At 37.2% G+C, this 17,162-nt stretch overlaps 1 protein-coding gene across 5 annotated transcripts in view; it reads left to right on the top strand.

The window, feature by feature from the left end:
* Window positions 1–17,162, top strand: part of LOC113500319 (transcription factor CP2) — a 49,955-nt gene that overhangs the window by 17,329 nt on the left and 15,464 nt on the right. For 3 of the 5 annotated variants that reach the window (XM_026881064.1, XM_026881065.1, XM_026881068.1), the window contains exons 5-14: window positions 1,881–1,952; window positions 2,957–3,053; window positions 3,580–3,675; window positions 3,992–4,091; window positions 4,444–4,588; window positions 5,263–5,364; window positions 5,963–6,070; window positions 6,894–7,028; window positions 7,395–7,514; window positions 7,750–7,820. In XM_026881064.1, coding sequence (XP_026736865.1) covers window positions 1,881–1,952; window positions 2,957–3,053; window positions 3,580–3,675; window positions 3,992–4,091; window positions 4,444–4,588; window positions 5,263–5,364; window positions 5,963–6,070; window positions 6,894–7,028; window positions 7,395–7,514; window positions 7,750–7,820 — 1,046 coding nt within the window. The remainder of the gene's footprint in view (window positions 1–1,880; window positions 1,953–2,956; window positions 3,054–3,579; window positions 3,676–3,991; window positions 4,092–4,443; window positions 4,589–5,262; window positions 5,365–5,962; window positions 6,071–6,893; window positions 7,029–7,394; window positions 7,515–7,749; window positions 7,821–17,162) is intronic. The other 2 variants (XM_026881066.1, XM_026881069.1) reach the window with 1 other exon arrangement.

Genomic DNA, 17,162 nt, shown 5'->3' on the forward strand with positions numbered 1-17,162 from the left:
CTAGTCGAACCGTCAGTATAATAAATAAATAAATGCGGACAACATCACATACATTGTTCTGAACCCAAAGTTAGTTGCTAAAGCACCTGTGTTACGGAATTCAGATACAACGAAGGTACCACAAACACCCAGACCCGAGACAATGTAGAAATGTGAATTTTTACATTGACCCGACCGGGGAACGAACTCGGGACCTCAGAGCTAGCGACACCTTGAAACCAGTGCGTACGCCACTCGACCATGGAGGTCGTCAATAATAAGACTGTAGACATAATAAGGGTGAAATTCGCGTTAATCCCCGTTTTAGTTGAAGGTAGGGGATCCTTCTATAGTATACACTATAGACTATCATAGGTTTTGCAAGTGGAAGCTGAACTTGAGTTTTCATGTTTTATTTAATTTTATGCTTATTTTTTTTTTTATTATATTTTTCGTTTCAGTAGTTTAATATTTATGCTTGATGCATCCATCTTCTTTTTCTAAAGCGTTCTTTCGCCTTTATCATTTTGTCTTGCTTTAATGTTCTTTCCATTCGTAACAACGTGCTGTGCCTTGATACTTGTTGGTTGGTTTCTTCTCAACAGCAAGTGCTTTTAGGAAGCAGCGCTGACTTTGGCCTTTAAATAGTGCTACTTAGTAACCTAAATTGAATTAGTTTCTTAGTTTGCCTGATACCCTAATGCCTGCCTGCTTAATTCATAATATGTACAGTTTTCTGTTTCCTCATTCTTTGACTATCTTTTTCATCGTTTGACATGTTATCGATTTTTTTTTGTTTGCTAATTGTCGTTTTGCTGTTATCTTCTTTTAGCGGTCTTCTTTTAAAAAGAAAACACGTTCTAAGTCACTTTCAGTATGAGTTCGGAAAATAAAGAATATCAAGAAGCCATACAGAATTTTGATAGTCTCTCTGTTTGATTAAATACTTACTACACTGCACACACAACCAATCTGAGATGTATTTATAAATAATGTTTATTTAATCGATGGAGGCATGAGCATGAGACGAGGTCGTGATGGAAGCATGTAGGTAAACACTTCACAACCGAATGAAAAGGTTTCTAATAAAAAAGAGCTCTCGCTAAGCGTTGTCGCATTACAATATTTATTGAGGGTTAAAGACATTTTATTTTATTTATTTTATTTTATTATAAAGGTTCTTCAACGACTTATTCACTATAACATATTACATAGACAACTAGTAGGTACATGGATAATCATGGTGAATTTGTCACTTAAAGAAGAACACAGCTTAAACATAAATAAACTATACAACTATGAGATCTGTTTCAATTAAAAATTTGGAAGATAATATGACGTACTTTACTCTGTTTTAGAACAACATTCTTTAATAAGCTAGCAACACTTCTTTATCAGTTAACAATGGGGTAATTAGAATTATTAAAAAAGAAGAGAAGTATTATCATTGTGAAAACGACTGCAACAAACATTGTCAAAATATTATGAGGGGTTAGGAAGCGTAAGTCTTTTGCGAAATTGATAGAATGTGTCTGCGAGGATGTCAATGTTCTCATTATTTATTTTATTATAATTAGCTATAATTCGAATCGAAGACATCACCATTTTTCTGACACTTGCACTTAGCTTCCACAAATATTTAGTTAAAAACAATAATATGGACCTACAATAAGCTGATTATTTCTTAAGAAACCTCTTCCAGCAGACCCGCCATAGGATAACTGGTTTTATTTATCTTCTACATACGACTATCCTAACACATTTTCAGGCATTTCTTATACTTGATTGAATGCCACAAAATTCTATCTCAAAAACTAACACTTTTACTTGCTCTACCGAATTATCTCTAAAAATAAAAAACAAACCATCTCATAAAGATAGTTTTCTCTTTATATTCTCAGATCAGCACGGATAATACGGATACACAGCAAGGGTACGCTGTGGCGGACAGGGATTTCAAGAATTTATGGGAGGTGGATATGACGTCATGTCGAACAAGTTTCGTGGACAGTCTTGGCGCGAAATGCGGCCATTTTGTGTGACTAAATATAGAGTTGTAGTTTTTTTTCTTGTTTTGTTTGTCTATGGTAATGTAATGGATGGAATATTAATTTAAAGAGGAAGGACCTCGATGTCGGTATAAAAAATGATAAAAATATTTATTATAATAGTTAAAATGATTTTGAATGTTCGACTTTTATAAAAAAAGTGATAAACGTTACTGTAAACACAAATAACATAAGAAAAACACCCATTTTGGTATTTTTTTTAATTACGCATACTTTTCACTGATACCTTATTTTATTAATATGTTTTAGTAAATGTAACTCGGTAGAAAGTAGAGGACATTTGGACCGCGATCGTTAGGTTTTTAGTTAGGGTTTACAATCAATAATCAATTTTTATATTTCGTGCCAAGGCTGTCCAAAACATTTTAAATGTATATCTATTTGTCTTGTAATCTTCAAACTAATAATCAATTCGTCATATTACTGCTTTGTAAAAAAACTCTAAATTATCGCATTTTAGATCATACATTTTCCTTGCTGATCTGAAGTTAATATTGTGCAAAAAAAAAACTATCTGTCCCGATGACATCAAAATCATTACATTTAAATCATATTCTAAAATCCTACATATAATAACAGCCTATATACGTCCCACAGGTGGGCACAGGCCTCTTCCTATATAGGGAAGGTTTGAGCATTGATCACCACGCTAGCTCGCTGCGAGTTGAAAAAGCCCTGTGTTTAATTGCAAATTATTCACTGCGCCATTTGTCCCATTTATTAGATTAGACCACACACTTATACATCTCTAATTCGTTTTATAAAACGCCTATTGTCTATAGTAACTTTTTCTGAAAGTACTAGCCCAGAAACGTCTTTACAAATCAACCATATTAGTCTTGTAATGACACACAATGAGTCGAACACAATTAAAACAGTCTAATCTTCATTGTAATACTATCCCACAGATCACCAGCATGGTGGTCGACAGCGGTCGCGACCCCATGGAGGAAGGCTCCTGCCAGCAGTCGCCGCCGCACGCCGGCAACATGATGGTGCAGCATGGTGAGTTATAACCCCCCCTCCCCAAGTTGGTTGGCTTATCCTTCTATGATTGGTGTTGAAACTGGTGACAGAGTTTTTAAACCTCCCGTAGGTCTCAGACGTGGCTTAACACAAAGTCAAAGTCTTTATTTCAATTAGACCCGTATATGGCACTTTTGAACGTCAAACAATTTATTTATACAGTATTAAAATCTAAAGTGTCAGTCTGTCGGTCAGTCCCCTATTGAAGCCACCGCTCGTACAGCTGTCAAATGTTTTTAGTAGTAATTAGTTTACAGACACATTATTTATTGCCCACATTATTCCACTTCTGGGCAAGGGATTCCCACTCCTCTTTCCATTTTTCTCAAAGGCTGGGCTACCTCTTAAGTAAGAAAATACACGACTTCGTAAAAAACATATTTATTAGTTTTGAGCTCGTCTTTGAGCGAACCACAAGGCGAACGCCACACTAATAACAATTAGCTACTCTTTTTTGATAGTAGACTGTATCACAATGACACAAGGTATATTTTCCGTTACACAGGCAGTCCCGAGAGCATGCAGTGCCAGCCGGCGATGCCTCCCGGTACCATGATACCCATGAACGGGTACCACTCGCCCGGCGCTCAGGAGAACAAGAGTAAGCACTATACTATATCAATTCGTTGCCTCCCAAGCAAAACATAGTCAGCCTGAGGTGTTACATGCGCTAGAGCTGGTTCCTGCCGAGGCAGTGGGTCTATCCGAAAGGGTTACCGTAGCCCCGGTACACGAAAGGCAAAGGAAGGAACATGGATGGATTTTAGTCAGTAGAAGTCCCATCCGAAAAAAGTAGACTATGTGGTATTACCGCTGTACCATTTTATCGGTTTATCCGTATAAGCATAAAGATGGTTTCATTTAAATTTCCTGATTTATTTTTGTAAAAAATATATATAATGTCTGATCTCCAACAGATGCAGGTCTGCTGATGTGCTCCTCAGTGGGATCCCTCGACGGGTTCCTACACTCGCCCATACAACAGCGCTCCGAAGCCAGCTTCAAGGATGACACCAGGTACAAACTAGAATCATTTTAAAATGTATAAATATAATAAGCATACACAATTGGTCAAACTTCAAATTGACTGTACAGAAAGGCTGACTAAAAAACTAAAATTTTACAATAGTAAAAATAAAGGAAAAAGAATCTGTCGTCAGGTTTTAATGTGACCCTTTTTAGTATACTGCTGGTGTGCCCGACAGGGTAAATAATGAACTTACGATTTAATTGTCCACCTATGTATGTTACATTTTCTAAGTTACTGTTTTGAACAAATCTGTCAGTTCTAGCTTGTTATTCAATTGTTTAATTTATTAGACTTTTTCACAAAAATATAAATAACACTTCTCATTATTTCTCCCGCCAGATTCCAGTACGTGCTAGCGGCAGCCACGTCCATAGCTACAAAACAGAACGAAGAGACCCTCACATACCTCAATCAGGGCCAGCCCTACGAGATCAAACTCAAGAAACTGGGCGACCTGTCTCACTACAAGGGCAAGATCCTTAAGGTACAGTGACGTTCGACTGCACGTTCGAGTGGTTGAGGTAACCAGGCCAAACCCACTGTGCATGTCGTGTCGCGGGTTCGATTCCCGCATAGGACAAGTGTCGTAGTGTGATCCACGAATGTTTGTCCTGAGTCTGGGTGTTATTGTGCTTGTGATTCGTATGTATTTAAAATGAGTCGACGCCAGCGTTCTAAAAAAAAAGACATGTAAAAGTGATGATATGTCCTACTTACAGAGTAAATTATTTCATTTCATTTCACCCCCCGCGACACAAGGATTAAATTTTTATAATAACTATCGTGAGACTGGTTCATTATTAAATGATGTAACGGTTTTCTCACGCGTATTTATCGGGGTAGCCCGACTAGTTTCGGACCCAACCGGAGTCCTTAATCATGAGCAGACGCGGCGGGATCGCGAGTCGAACGACTGAGTAAACCGTTACATCATTTAATAAGGATTAAATTCCTATGTGCGGGAATCGTTTTTTTTAAAGTACTTTTTAGTTATAATCATTTATTCTCACAAAGACCTCGTTTCCTTAGGACACACCGAGCTTAAGTCCTAGGTTGATTCCTTTGGTTATCATTGATGATCCTGGCTTACAGGAGCTACAAAAGCTAGTAGCGGTCTTTACCCATTAAAAAATCTTAAGTAATTTTGATTTGTTACAGAGCGTGATCAAAATCTGCTTCCACGAACGTCGGCTGCAATACATGGAACGCGAGCAGATCGCCCAGTGGCACAACGAGAGGCCCGGCGAGAGGATCGTAGAGGTAACGTATACGAATATATATATATATTTATGATACATATATTTCGTGGTTCGTGACCCTGACTGCTATACCGGAGGCCCTGGGTTCGATTCCCACCCAGGACAATGTTTGTGCGATGAGCACGATTATTTGTTGTGTGTCTGGGCGTAATTTATCTATATAATTTCATCATCATCATCATCATCAGCCTATCGCAGTCCACTGCTGGACATAGGCCTCCCCAAGTGCACGCCACTGGGATCGATTTTCGGCTTCTCGCATCCAGCTCCTGCCAGCCGTCTTGCGCAAGTCAAGATATATTATTTATGTGTTTAGAAACATATATATATAAGTATGTTTATCAGTTGTCTAGTACTCATCATAATACAAGCTTTCCTTAGTTTGAAACTAGATGGCTTTGTGTGAAAATTTAAGAATTTATATTATACATATAATATTAAAAGAAGTATATATTGTATGACGAGATTACAATTGGCCGCGAGAGATGAAGAATCGGTCGAGCCGTTCCGGAAGACATTAATTGCGTACTCCATAGCAGGAACATTTTATATAATAGATTATTCTCGCAGACTAACCTGTAAGACATGTGTGTGTCCAGGTGGACGTGCCGCTGTCGTACGGCGTGATCCGCGTGGAGCAGCCCGCCTGCCTCAACGCGCTGCACGTCTACTGGGACCCCACCAAAGATGTCGGCGTCTACATCAAGGTACATACACAAACAACTACTAGACTTTATATGAAGGCTAAAAAAAACGACGAATTGCTTCTGAAGGAGAAAACCTTAAAATTACCAAGGGATTGGGTACAACGCGGACGAAACCGCGGGCAACAGCTAGTTATATATATTAATAATAATGGACTGTCTGTCCATCTTACGATAGTCTAGTAGTTAGTGGTTTCTTAGGTTTACGCGAATGTTAGACATTGAAATGAAACTACTTATACGGATTTTATCGAGGTTTAATCACGCATCATGGTCACGCGCAGACTCCCATGAATCCCATGATACCTGCAAAGGTGTCGAAACGTCGGGAACTAAAATCTAAAATTAAACCGCGATAAAATCCGTAAAAGTAGTTTCATTTCTCTCTCATGAGCCGCGAGTGACCAGTTCGGTAAGAACGAATCCAAGTCATCCCGCCATCTCCGACTGAGTCTGCCACGCCCACGTCGGTTTTGTGTAACTCAGTCAATTATCTAGTTTTACTTTAAATACTATCTGTTGCCCGCGGCCCCTTCCTCTACAAAGCGAAAATGATCCCACGGGAACATATAACCAGGATTAAAACTATGCTGTTTTAATCCTGGTTATAAACTATCTGTGTTAAAAGATTTTTTGTAACTCTTTTCCGTCCGATCTTACCTCATTTGGAAGCTTCCGCAAAGAACAAATTTTAATTTTCAGAACTTTAAAAAGTTGTAAAAACAACAATTATGAATATAATTTTTAAACAACACACTGAAACGTCCAAATAATAACTACATGTAATAAAAACTCTACCTCATACTGAATATTCTCTTCTCCCAAGGTCAACTGCATATCAACAGAGTTCACAGCCAAGAAGCACGGCGGTGAGAAGGGGGTCCCCTTCCGTATCCAAGTGGAGACATACCTCGCCAGCGACGAGCTGACCCGCCTACATGCGGCTGCTTGCCAGATCAAGGTAATGTACCTTATTGTAAGAGCATAAGGTCTATTTTGCTGTGATTGTACTGATCTATACTACAATCACTAGCTGATGTAACGCGTCCGAAAGAAAGGTTATGTTATTTTATTTATTTTATACTCTACTAAGCTGTCCCAGCAGACGTTGGTTCGATACACATGTAAGATATAGGAAATAAAAAAATTGAGTTATGAAAATTAGTTGTCCGATTCTCAGACCTACTGTATATGCACATAAAACTTCATGAGAATTGATCGAACCGTTTCGAATTAGTTCAATTTCGTACACAGTGACACGAGAATTTTATATAAGAGATGTTATTGATGTTATTATAAATCATATAACAAATCCCTTTGCCTACAGGTATTCAAACTGAAGGGCGCCGATAGGAAACACAAACAGGACAGAGAGAAAGTGATGCGTCGTCCTCGCTCTGACCTTGAGAAGTACCAGCCGGGGTGTGAAGCCACTGTCTTAACTACGGTAAGATATTAATACAGCTTATATATTTAAAAATCAGGAATTCTAAATCAAATTCAAGTGATATGTTAACGGTGCGAATCTTTCATAGTTCATGTGACTTCGGGTCTGTCTAAGTAATCTTAATATCTCCCCTGAAGACTCTTTAAAAACTACACAAGTTCTATAACTTAAAGTACCAGTTACATACATGTCACCCTACCTTACAAAACTATTGACAGTGACATTTTATTGACAGCTGTCAAACGACGCGTTGATGCCGCCGCCATCTTTGGTCACTACGTCACCGCCGTATTCTCCAGAGCTATGGTAAGTACTTGACATTATTTGTTCTGTATTTCTAGATCAACTTCAAGAAAGGTAATTCTTCATTTCACTGTATTTTTATCTAGGTAATACCAGTTGTGATTTTGGAGTAGTGTATAAATGTGATTCGAGTTCTAAGTCAAGAAAATATAACTGTTTAGGTCTAGATTTTTTTACTGTAGCGTCTTCATTCAGAAAAACGTCAAAAGGTAAGTCAACAAATAACTTATTAGTTCACTTAGGTTGAACAAAAACAACATCGTTATTTCTTTGACGCTTAGTTTCAAAATACAAAATTTTATCCCTAAAAATAAAAAAGGGACAATTTGCAAAAAAATAACACGCTTATAGACATGGTACAAGCTAAATTGGGACCATTTACTTTGACATTTTGCATTAAAATGATGATTTCTGACATTAAAAATGACTTTGAAAATCGGGCTTCATAAAACATGAAGACCAAAAGGATACTCCTTCTTTCCTTTTCACGACCCTGGACAAGTAATACTAAAATGGAAACATGTATTACTATAAAAAAAACATTAAATTACAAAGAAAATATACTGGCCTACAAAAGCGATCAATTATCATATACTTTTTAATGCTTGTATTGGTGGAAGGTTTCATAAACATTCAAGTCACACCCAGACTCAGAAAAAGCATTCTTGTATGTATCCCAACATATGTTTCTACGCGGGGATCGAACCCGCGACATATCGCGCACAGTCGCTTTGGCGTGGTGACCTCTATGTTAATTGTACCAAATACAAACGGGATTGGTAACACATGCAGTACTGAATCATTGTCACATGAACGAAATCTAGAGCAATAAATAACAATTGGTGGTCACAAGACACAATTACTGGGACAACATTGTTTAACTATTTATTTATTACTAGCTGTTGCCCGCGACTTCGCCCACGTGGATAGAATTCTCCCCGTCTTTTCCACATTTTTCATTATATCTTCGCTCCTTTTAGTCGCAGCGTGATGTTATATCCTATAGCCTTCCTTGATAAATGGTCTATTCAACACAAAAAGAATTTTTCAAATCGAACTAGTAGTTCCTGAGATTAGCGCTTTCAAACAAACAAACAAACTCTTCAGCTTTATATATTAGTATAGATTAAATCTTTAGGCAATCGTCATCATTATCACATCGGCCTCCCCTTTCTTGAGCCAATTTCTATGGTCCTGTGCCAGCCTCATTCAGACATTAGGCAATGCTTTTTACTATTTTTTTATTTAAAACGGTATTAGACAAAAAAAACCTGTTTAGTAAAAAATATTAGTGACTTATATTTATTTTATCTCGTAAACGAAAGTGAATTGTTTACAGTAATATAATATCTCCTAAAAATTACAGGGTTACAGGGATTTTAAATCTCGTGTGACGTCACTTACCAGTACGCTTTTTACTGATGACACCAATACCATACATTTCGTTCATGTTATTGTTTTGTACCAAAGTGTTATCTAAGGCCCTTCTGTCTGTCCGTCTGTCACGAATCTGTATCTGTGAACAATGATAACAAGACAAATGTAACATTCATAGATGATGTATTTTGTTGGAGTAACCATGAATAATTACAATAATTCAAAGTCGAAGCTAAGTAACTGTTAGTAAAATTATATCATAACTTTGATAAGTAACCATTTTAAATGCAAATAAAATATTATTTCGCCTATTTGTAAAGAACCTCTCAATGTCGCAAGTCCGATATGCCCTTGACCGGTTTATAATATTAAAAATACATTTTGAATCCTTCCATGGATATCTTTGGTTGTTGATTTAAAGTTACTCATTATTATCTGTAGCACTTGTCCTTAACCCAAATATGACGAAAACAATTGAACCGATTTAATCTGTTTATGTGTGATATATTGCAGATTTTTATCTGTGACGCATAGAACGAAACCAAAGAAATTAAGTTAAAATTTCTATATATAGAATAGACGGTATCACCTTTTTAAATTTGTTTTTTTTTTATAAAAGCCACCAAATTCCTAACTTGTTTTATTTATTTTTTCACTTTAAACTGCCTGCACTACGTTTTATTCCAACTTATATTGGTCCTGCTTAATCCCAAACATTCATTAGACACAAAGACACTCATACGAAACAAGCATTCGTGGATCACACCAAAAGCTTGTCCTGCGCTATGATCGAACTCGCGATATAACGCATTTACGCGGTGTCCTGCGTGAGCGACGAATACAACGCGACCGACCGACGTAAGAAGTGCAGTACAATTTTGTAATTGTACGTAGTATCACATCTTGTCGCCATAAAATAAAAGTCCGCGTTATGTAGGGTTTCAAGTAGGGTTTGCTATGCATGCCCGCGCACCTACTAAATACGGGGACGCTGTACGGCGGTTCAGGTTTAGTCGGCAAGAGTCTGACACTACCCACTTCCTCCCCCGAGGAGGTGGGTGTCCAAGAGGATTCCCCCGCACCCCGCCTAACCAAAAAAACAAAGGCTTTGCCTTAGATTTTATCGCGTTCGTCGAGTTTGCAGCGTCGCGTCGCTTTCTTCGCTCACGCATTATACCGCCTTAGCGTGGTGAACTATCTATACCACACGGCTATGCGTGCAGTAAAGGCAGGCATGGAATTCTGCCCGCTTATAACTAGGGTCACTGTCTACTTCTGCCAATTAGCTGCACGCTATGATTTATGTCTGATTCAGCCTGAGGTCGTAGCGAAGGCGAATTTAATTCCTTTAATAAAGCAATGTTAGTGCAAACCAGATGGATTTGGTTTCTATATTATTATATCTCTTGATTTAACATACTGTGTCAGGAGGGTAATGATTAATGATTATTGTTTTTTAATTAGTAAAAGGCTAATATTTAGGGGATTGTTTACGTATGAGGTCTCGATAAGTTGGTAGATAGTGCATTCTCTTTCACTGTATTTTTATCTAGGCATTCTAAGCTAAGCTATAACCGCATAAGTGATTCGATCACAGGTTAAGCTATGCTTGACGCGGTTGGTCCGTGGATGAGTGACCATCTTTGTCATAACGAGTTCCTCCGTGTTTCGGAAGGCACGTTAAATTGTGGGCCCCGGCTGTTATTCCTACATCTTTGACAGTCGTTACAGATAGTCAGAAGCTGAAAAAAGTCTGACAGCCAGTCTAACCAAGGGGTATCGTGTTGCCCAGGTAACTGGGTTGAGGAGGTCAGATAGCCAGTCGCTCCTTGTAAAACACTGGTACTTAGCTGAAACCGGTTGGACTGGTAGCCGACCCCAACATAGTTGGGAAAAGGCTAGGCCGATGATGCATTCTCTTTATAATTTTTTGGGATGTTGATTTTTTTGTGCTATTATAGTTCGGATATTAAATGAGAGAGATTTCCAAAATTGATGTATGTTTTACACAAGTTTTACATTTAGGAATCGTTTGTTTCAATAATTTACTTTCTGTATCTTTTCTAAAATTATTTGTGTTTATTAACTGCCCTTTGCTCTCTTGCTTTTCTATTCTATTAGCTATTCTATTCATTTCAGCGCAATATTTTTTTGCAATTAAAAAATACAGTCTTTTTATTATAATATTGTGATAAATATAAATTGTATAACAATTAGCTCTAGCAGCCATATGTTACCAGCTTCTGACCTAGAATGTAGGTTATTACAAACGACCTTCCCACATGGCTACTGACATATGTTGTATCGATTCTGTTACTCATTCATAAGCGATCTGACGTATTATTATCTATATGCAAATTTATAATCTTACGATTCCGTACCCAAACGGTTATAATCGAATAATTAATAGATTAAAAAAATCTAAACACCCACGTTTTTTTTTTATCAATTATCAAATTCCGGTCAGCCGCTTTTATAGTTGTAAATTGCATTGTCATCTGGTATGAAGCTACCCTGAAATATTCAGCCTGCTATCTCATCGAGAAGTGCCTCAAAATGAAATTGCCAAATTCAAAACGAAACGACAAACAAACAAGCAAATAAACATACAAGAAAGTGAGTTTATAAACATGTGGTAAAATAAGTAATAAAGGTACGTGGTAAAGACTCTATCTTATGAATCATAAGCATAATTTGTTTATCTTTGTTCTATTTTCATTAAATTATCGATATCTTTTTCTTAGATAAAAATAAAATTTCATCTAGATTAAAACTCGCAGCTGGGTGATTCTCCGGAAAAAAGTAAAACATATTAACAACGTCATTATCCTCACCACACTTTTGATACTGCAGATTGATGTATTCTGTATTATTTTTATCCAAGTTCGTAAAGTACTCTGGCTATTAATAGATGATTTAAAAAAATTAAAAATTTAGTACTACAGTTACTTAGACCAGTTGGTGAAGATAATGACGGCGTTAACTTGTGTTTTTTTTCTGGAGAATCACCCAGCTACGACCGACATACACGGGTGAACCGGCTACGAAATTAAACATAACTCTCCTTAATAATCATTCGGGTAAAATTACGTCGTATAAAAATGAAAATTTTAGTCCGTTTGCCCAATTTAGCATCGCGTTGGTCCACCATTTTTTCTACTCGTCTGACAACAGAATAATTAATAAGACATAATAACAAGAACATTAATTTTCATCAGACTGTCGAAATATCTGTACCAATTTAAATAATTAGTCTAATATTAAGAACGAAGCGTTCTTGTCATTTGTAAGTGATTTTTTTGCATTATAATAATTGAAATACAAAATTAAAAATATGCTCAGCTAAGTGTCTCATGGTTTTTTTCGTTTATTAATTTATCATTTCACATCTTTAAATACCATTTTTTGGTATAATATTATATAGGCGAAGCAATGTCGCTAAGTATTCATAGTTTTCATATGACTAAGGGCCGATTTTTCAATCGCCAGATAACTTTTATTCGACAGATATTTTTGACATTTTGACAGCTTTTGTATAGAAAATATGTCAAACGGCTATATTTATTCCTCAGATAAAAGTTATCTGACGATTGAAAAATCGGGCCTAAAGCTACTAATTTAAACTTAAATGATAAGTACAAAAATGATTCATTGACTTTTATTGCAATCATCTATCAATCAAATCAACCTGTAATAAAAACCGGTAACTACCGCAAAAACTATCGACATTTCCCATCACTAGTGAGTTAAAAATAGCCTGTCAATTCATGCATGAGTGATGCACGTCTATTTCAATGCTAGTCCTATTACATACAATTAGGTACTCATCATTCAATAGTCATCAATTGTTTCCCTTGGGGCAATCGCAACCTTATGAATTATTAGCTTGAATTGACAATTGCATGATTTGCATTCGCGTTTTTAGGGTTTCGTACCTAAGGTGTAAAAACGGGACCAAATTACTAAAGCTTCGCTGTCCTTCCGTCTATCATCAGGGTGTAGCTCATGAACCGTGATATCTGGAAGTTTGGTATTTTCACAGATGATGAACCTGCTTAATAAATAATGATAAAATAAATATCAAGTTTAGGCAACAGTTTCTACCGTCATAAAAAAATGATAGACGACCACTTTTTGTTTTACAAAATCTTTCCCTTCAGCCTATTTGTATGGAACCCTTAGGGTTGCGATTCCAAATCGCATTTAACCGGTTTTATTGGTTTCATCTACTTACTAAGCTTTAAGTCACTACTCATACAATCGCGTGATTTGAACAAGTCTTTTTTGTTATGCAATGTCTTGTGTTTTTGTTGCACGCGATGGCTGTACTGTACAATTACGTTTTCTTATTGTTAATAATGTTTTATTCATTAATAATTGTAGTTTTTTGTTTATTTCTGTAGTCATACAAGATGCAAGATGTAGCTTGCATACTAAGCGAACTAAAGGTTTTGATTGGACATTCTAAAAAGCCTACTTTTAAGCCGGATTTGATGAAGAAAATTTTCATTAAAAACTGCGGTCTGTGGTGTTAAAAAAGACCATAATATATGATAACTAGCTGTTGCCCGCGACTTCGTCCCCGTGGGTAGAAGATATAAGTTATGATTTATACCTGCCCCATTTTTTCACATTTTCCTTTGTATCTTCGCTCCTATTAGTCAAAGCGTGATGGTTTATAGCCTTAAGCCTTCCTCGATGAATGGTCTATTCAACACAAAAAGATTTTTTCAATTTGGACCAGTATTTCCTGAGATTAGCGCGTTCAAACAAACAAACTCTTCAGCTTTATATATTAGTATAGAAGTATAGAAGTATAGATAAGGTGAAACTCTCGCTATGGCTATACTAGGGGTGTGAAATCCGCACCTATAATATGACGTGATCCTTAATTCTTATTAAATTTGGTATACCCACACTGTGGAAGCATGAATTTTTACTTTAAGACTTGCCGATAGACCCCCGTCATGAGGTTATCATCGTTTGCCGTTTCAACGTATATGCCTGTCCTTCAATACTTCCAAACAACCCATGAACACACAACCGAATTCAATATTACACAATATCTAATTCGGCCCACGCATCAACCATTCATCCTCGTTCGGAACAGTTAGCGACCCCATTACACCAAGCTATATATAGCTCATTGTACCGAGACATTAAACTTGCTCGAACCGGATCCTCAGGATGTAATGACACGACGCTCATTCTGACCCGGCTTTTGTGACCTTTGGCTTGATCGTTTTGGGTTTTGGAGGGCAAATTTTTGTATGAGGTGCTGAGAAGGTTGAATCTTTTTTGGATGAAGCACTTGAGAAATCAAAATCAAATTAAATTGTTTAAGTTTCACTCTATGAACGTCACACAAAGCATCCCTTGCTCATTACTGGTTTCTAAGTATCCTAGCTGTGGGAAGGTATATTTTGCAGTAAGAAGAAAGTGGTGAAGGATTTCGATCCGACGTGTTTGTAAACTTTGAGTTTCAGAGAGTGCATGTCTATGTAAGGACGTACTAGTAGCTTATCTAGATAAGGAAATTTTGATTTTAGATTAAGGAGGCCACACCAATCCGTTGAAGTTTCAGTTCTGAATAAGCAATCCAATTTGCTTTTATTGTAATGGTTCAGACTTCAAGACAGCGTTCTGTGCTGGGGCACTCCTCGTTGCTTCATTTTTTCTTCACAGCCAGAGCACTTAGGAAGCGGTGAAGATAAGCGATACGGCGTGCTATCCAATGTCGAACTTTGACTTTCGAAAAATGCTACTTAGTAGCCTGATATGAATAAACGCTTTTTTTATTTCGATTTGATAGATTTACATAAGTAGGTAGGTACTCGAAGTTTTCATTTACATTGGGAATGTTACAGGTTGTCCTAAATATAATAGATAACCATTACGATAATTAGATAAGATACTGTTTTCATTACGAGTGCAAAAAAAATAGAAACCGTTTATTCTGAACAAGGAAAAGCCTTGGATGTAGATTGTTTAGCCAGATTGCGGTAGATACGGATAAAAATAACGTTTTTGTTTCATGTTTGTTCCGACTAAAGTATTTGTGTTTGGGTTTCATTGTATGAGTTCTGAATTTATGAGATTTTTTTTCAAGGGTGTTTTATATTTTATAGCGACATCAGAGGACGGTTAAAACTTCGATACTAGGTTGTGTATCAACCATAAGTAGGTACAACATGAAGGATTTGAAGTAGTCGGAGTCGCGAAACTGGGGGTTGCATATGAATACGACAAACATTGGTTTTGACGTATTTGACTAGACAATTGAAATTCTTACAGATTAGGCATGTCTGATGCCGCTGTGACAAAAATTTAAATTAGGTAGATTTAATTTTTAGTTTAGTTATTTTAATAAATAATAATGGGCAGGTCACTTGGCCAGACGAAGTGATGGCAGGTGGACTAAGGCCGTAAGGCGGTGACAGAATGGTGGCCAAGACAAGGCAAAAGAAGCGTCGGTCGGCCGGGAGCAAGATGGGTCGATGACATTATAAAGGTCTCGGGTCGAGTCTGGATGAGGCTAGCACAGGACCGTAGAAATTGGCACGAAAAAGGGGAGACCTATGCCCAGCAGTGGGAGGATAAAGGCTGTGGATGATGATGATGATGAATCCTTAATAATAGAGTTTTCTATTTACCCTTTTTGAAAGGGATCCTTCAAATATCCATCCCCTAAAACCATTATACACTAAAGCCTCATCTAGTTCCCAGTAACAACATATTTGTGTATAAAACTCCATCCGTTTCTAGAATCTAGTGCTCACATCGGCGTGCATTTGTAACCTATTTATTAAACAGGGCGCTCTCGGGTCGTTGACTTGTATGACTTGCATGGCTCTCGGTTTACGCAATACATGTGTTAAATGTTCTAGTTTACACGTACTGGAAGTCGATGTGATGAAGATTGTTATATTTTTGAGGTCTTAGTACACATAGGGTTAAAAAGGGACCATATTACTGAGTCACCGCTTTCTGTCCGTTTGTCTATCTCATGAACCTTGAGCTAGAAAGTTGAAATTGTCAAGGATAATGTATTTTTGCCACTATAAATGTAAAAAAGACCGAGCGTACACACACACGCGTTACACATTAGTTTGTGAGTATAGTATATCCTCTCCCTTTTTCCCCTCAAATTATTTGTCACCTAACCGATTTATTTATGAGAGATATATGTGAAAGATACGGACGGCGTCGTCGTGGGCGACCTAGGAAGCGGTGGCGAGACGACCTTAACGCTTACCGCGCAGGATGGTTCCATGCGGCCCAGAATAGAGAGTCGTGGAAGGATTTGGGGGAGGCCTTTGCCCAGCAGTGGGACACAGTGGGCTAGAGAAAATATGTGAAAGAAGAGTGGGGTGTCCTTTGCCTAGCATTAGAAAATTCTTGGCTTGTAAAATTAATTATGTTAAGAGCACGGAACCCTCAAGTCTCACGAGGCCCTATCCCACTTGACTGGTTTTATTTATTAAGTTAAAAGTCTTATTTAAATGTATGTATATATGTTGTTGTTGTTGTTGTTCAGAAGGTTAACATCCAAGTTTAGTCGTGAGAGTAAAATTATTTACGTCGTATTGAAATAGTTACTGACAATGACCTAATTAGACGATCTATTGCGCACTTGTAATGTCAATTGTTATTTAAAGTTAACATATAAATAAAAACACCTAGTAAAGAATTAAAACGTGATTGGTACTCAGAATATTTATTCCTGTTTTCTCAATTGTAATTTGTGACCTAGATACACGATTTCGCTTCTAGAAACCAAGTAATTAAAACTTTGAAAATGTTTTTCTTACTTTTTTGGTAAGATCCTGCACTCTGTAACGAAAAATCACGTTTTAATCACTCACGCGTATTTATCGGGGTAGCCCGACTAGTTTCGGATCCAACCGGAGTCCTTAATCTTGAGCTGATGAGACCGCTGCGTCAACTCATCATTTATGTATGCATCAT

Source organism: Trichoplusia ni, chromosome 13 (genome assembly GCF_003590095.1).
Source record: "Trichoplusia ni isolate ovarian cell line Hi5 chromosome 13, tn1, whole genome shotgun sequence".
NCBI classification, from domain to species: domain Eukaryota; kingdom Metazoa; phylum Arthropoda; class Insecta; order Lepidoptera; family Noctuidae; genus Trichoplusia; species Trichoplusia ni.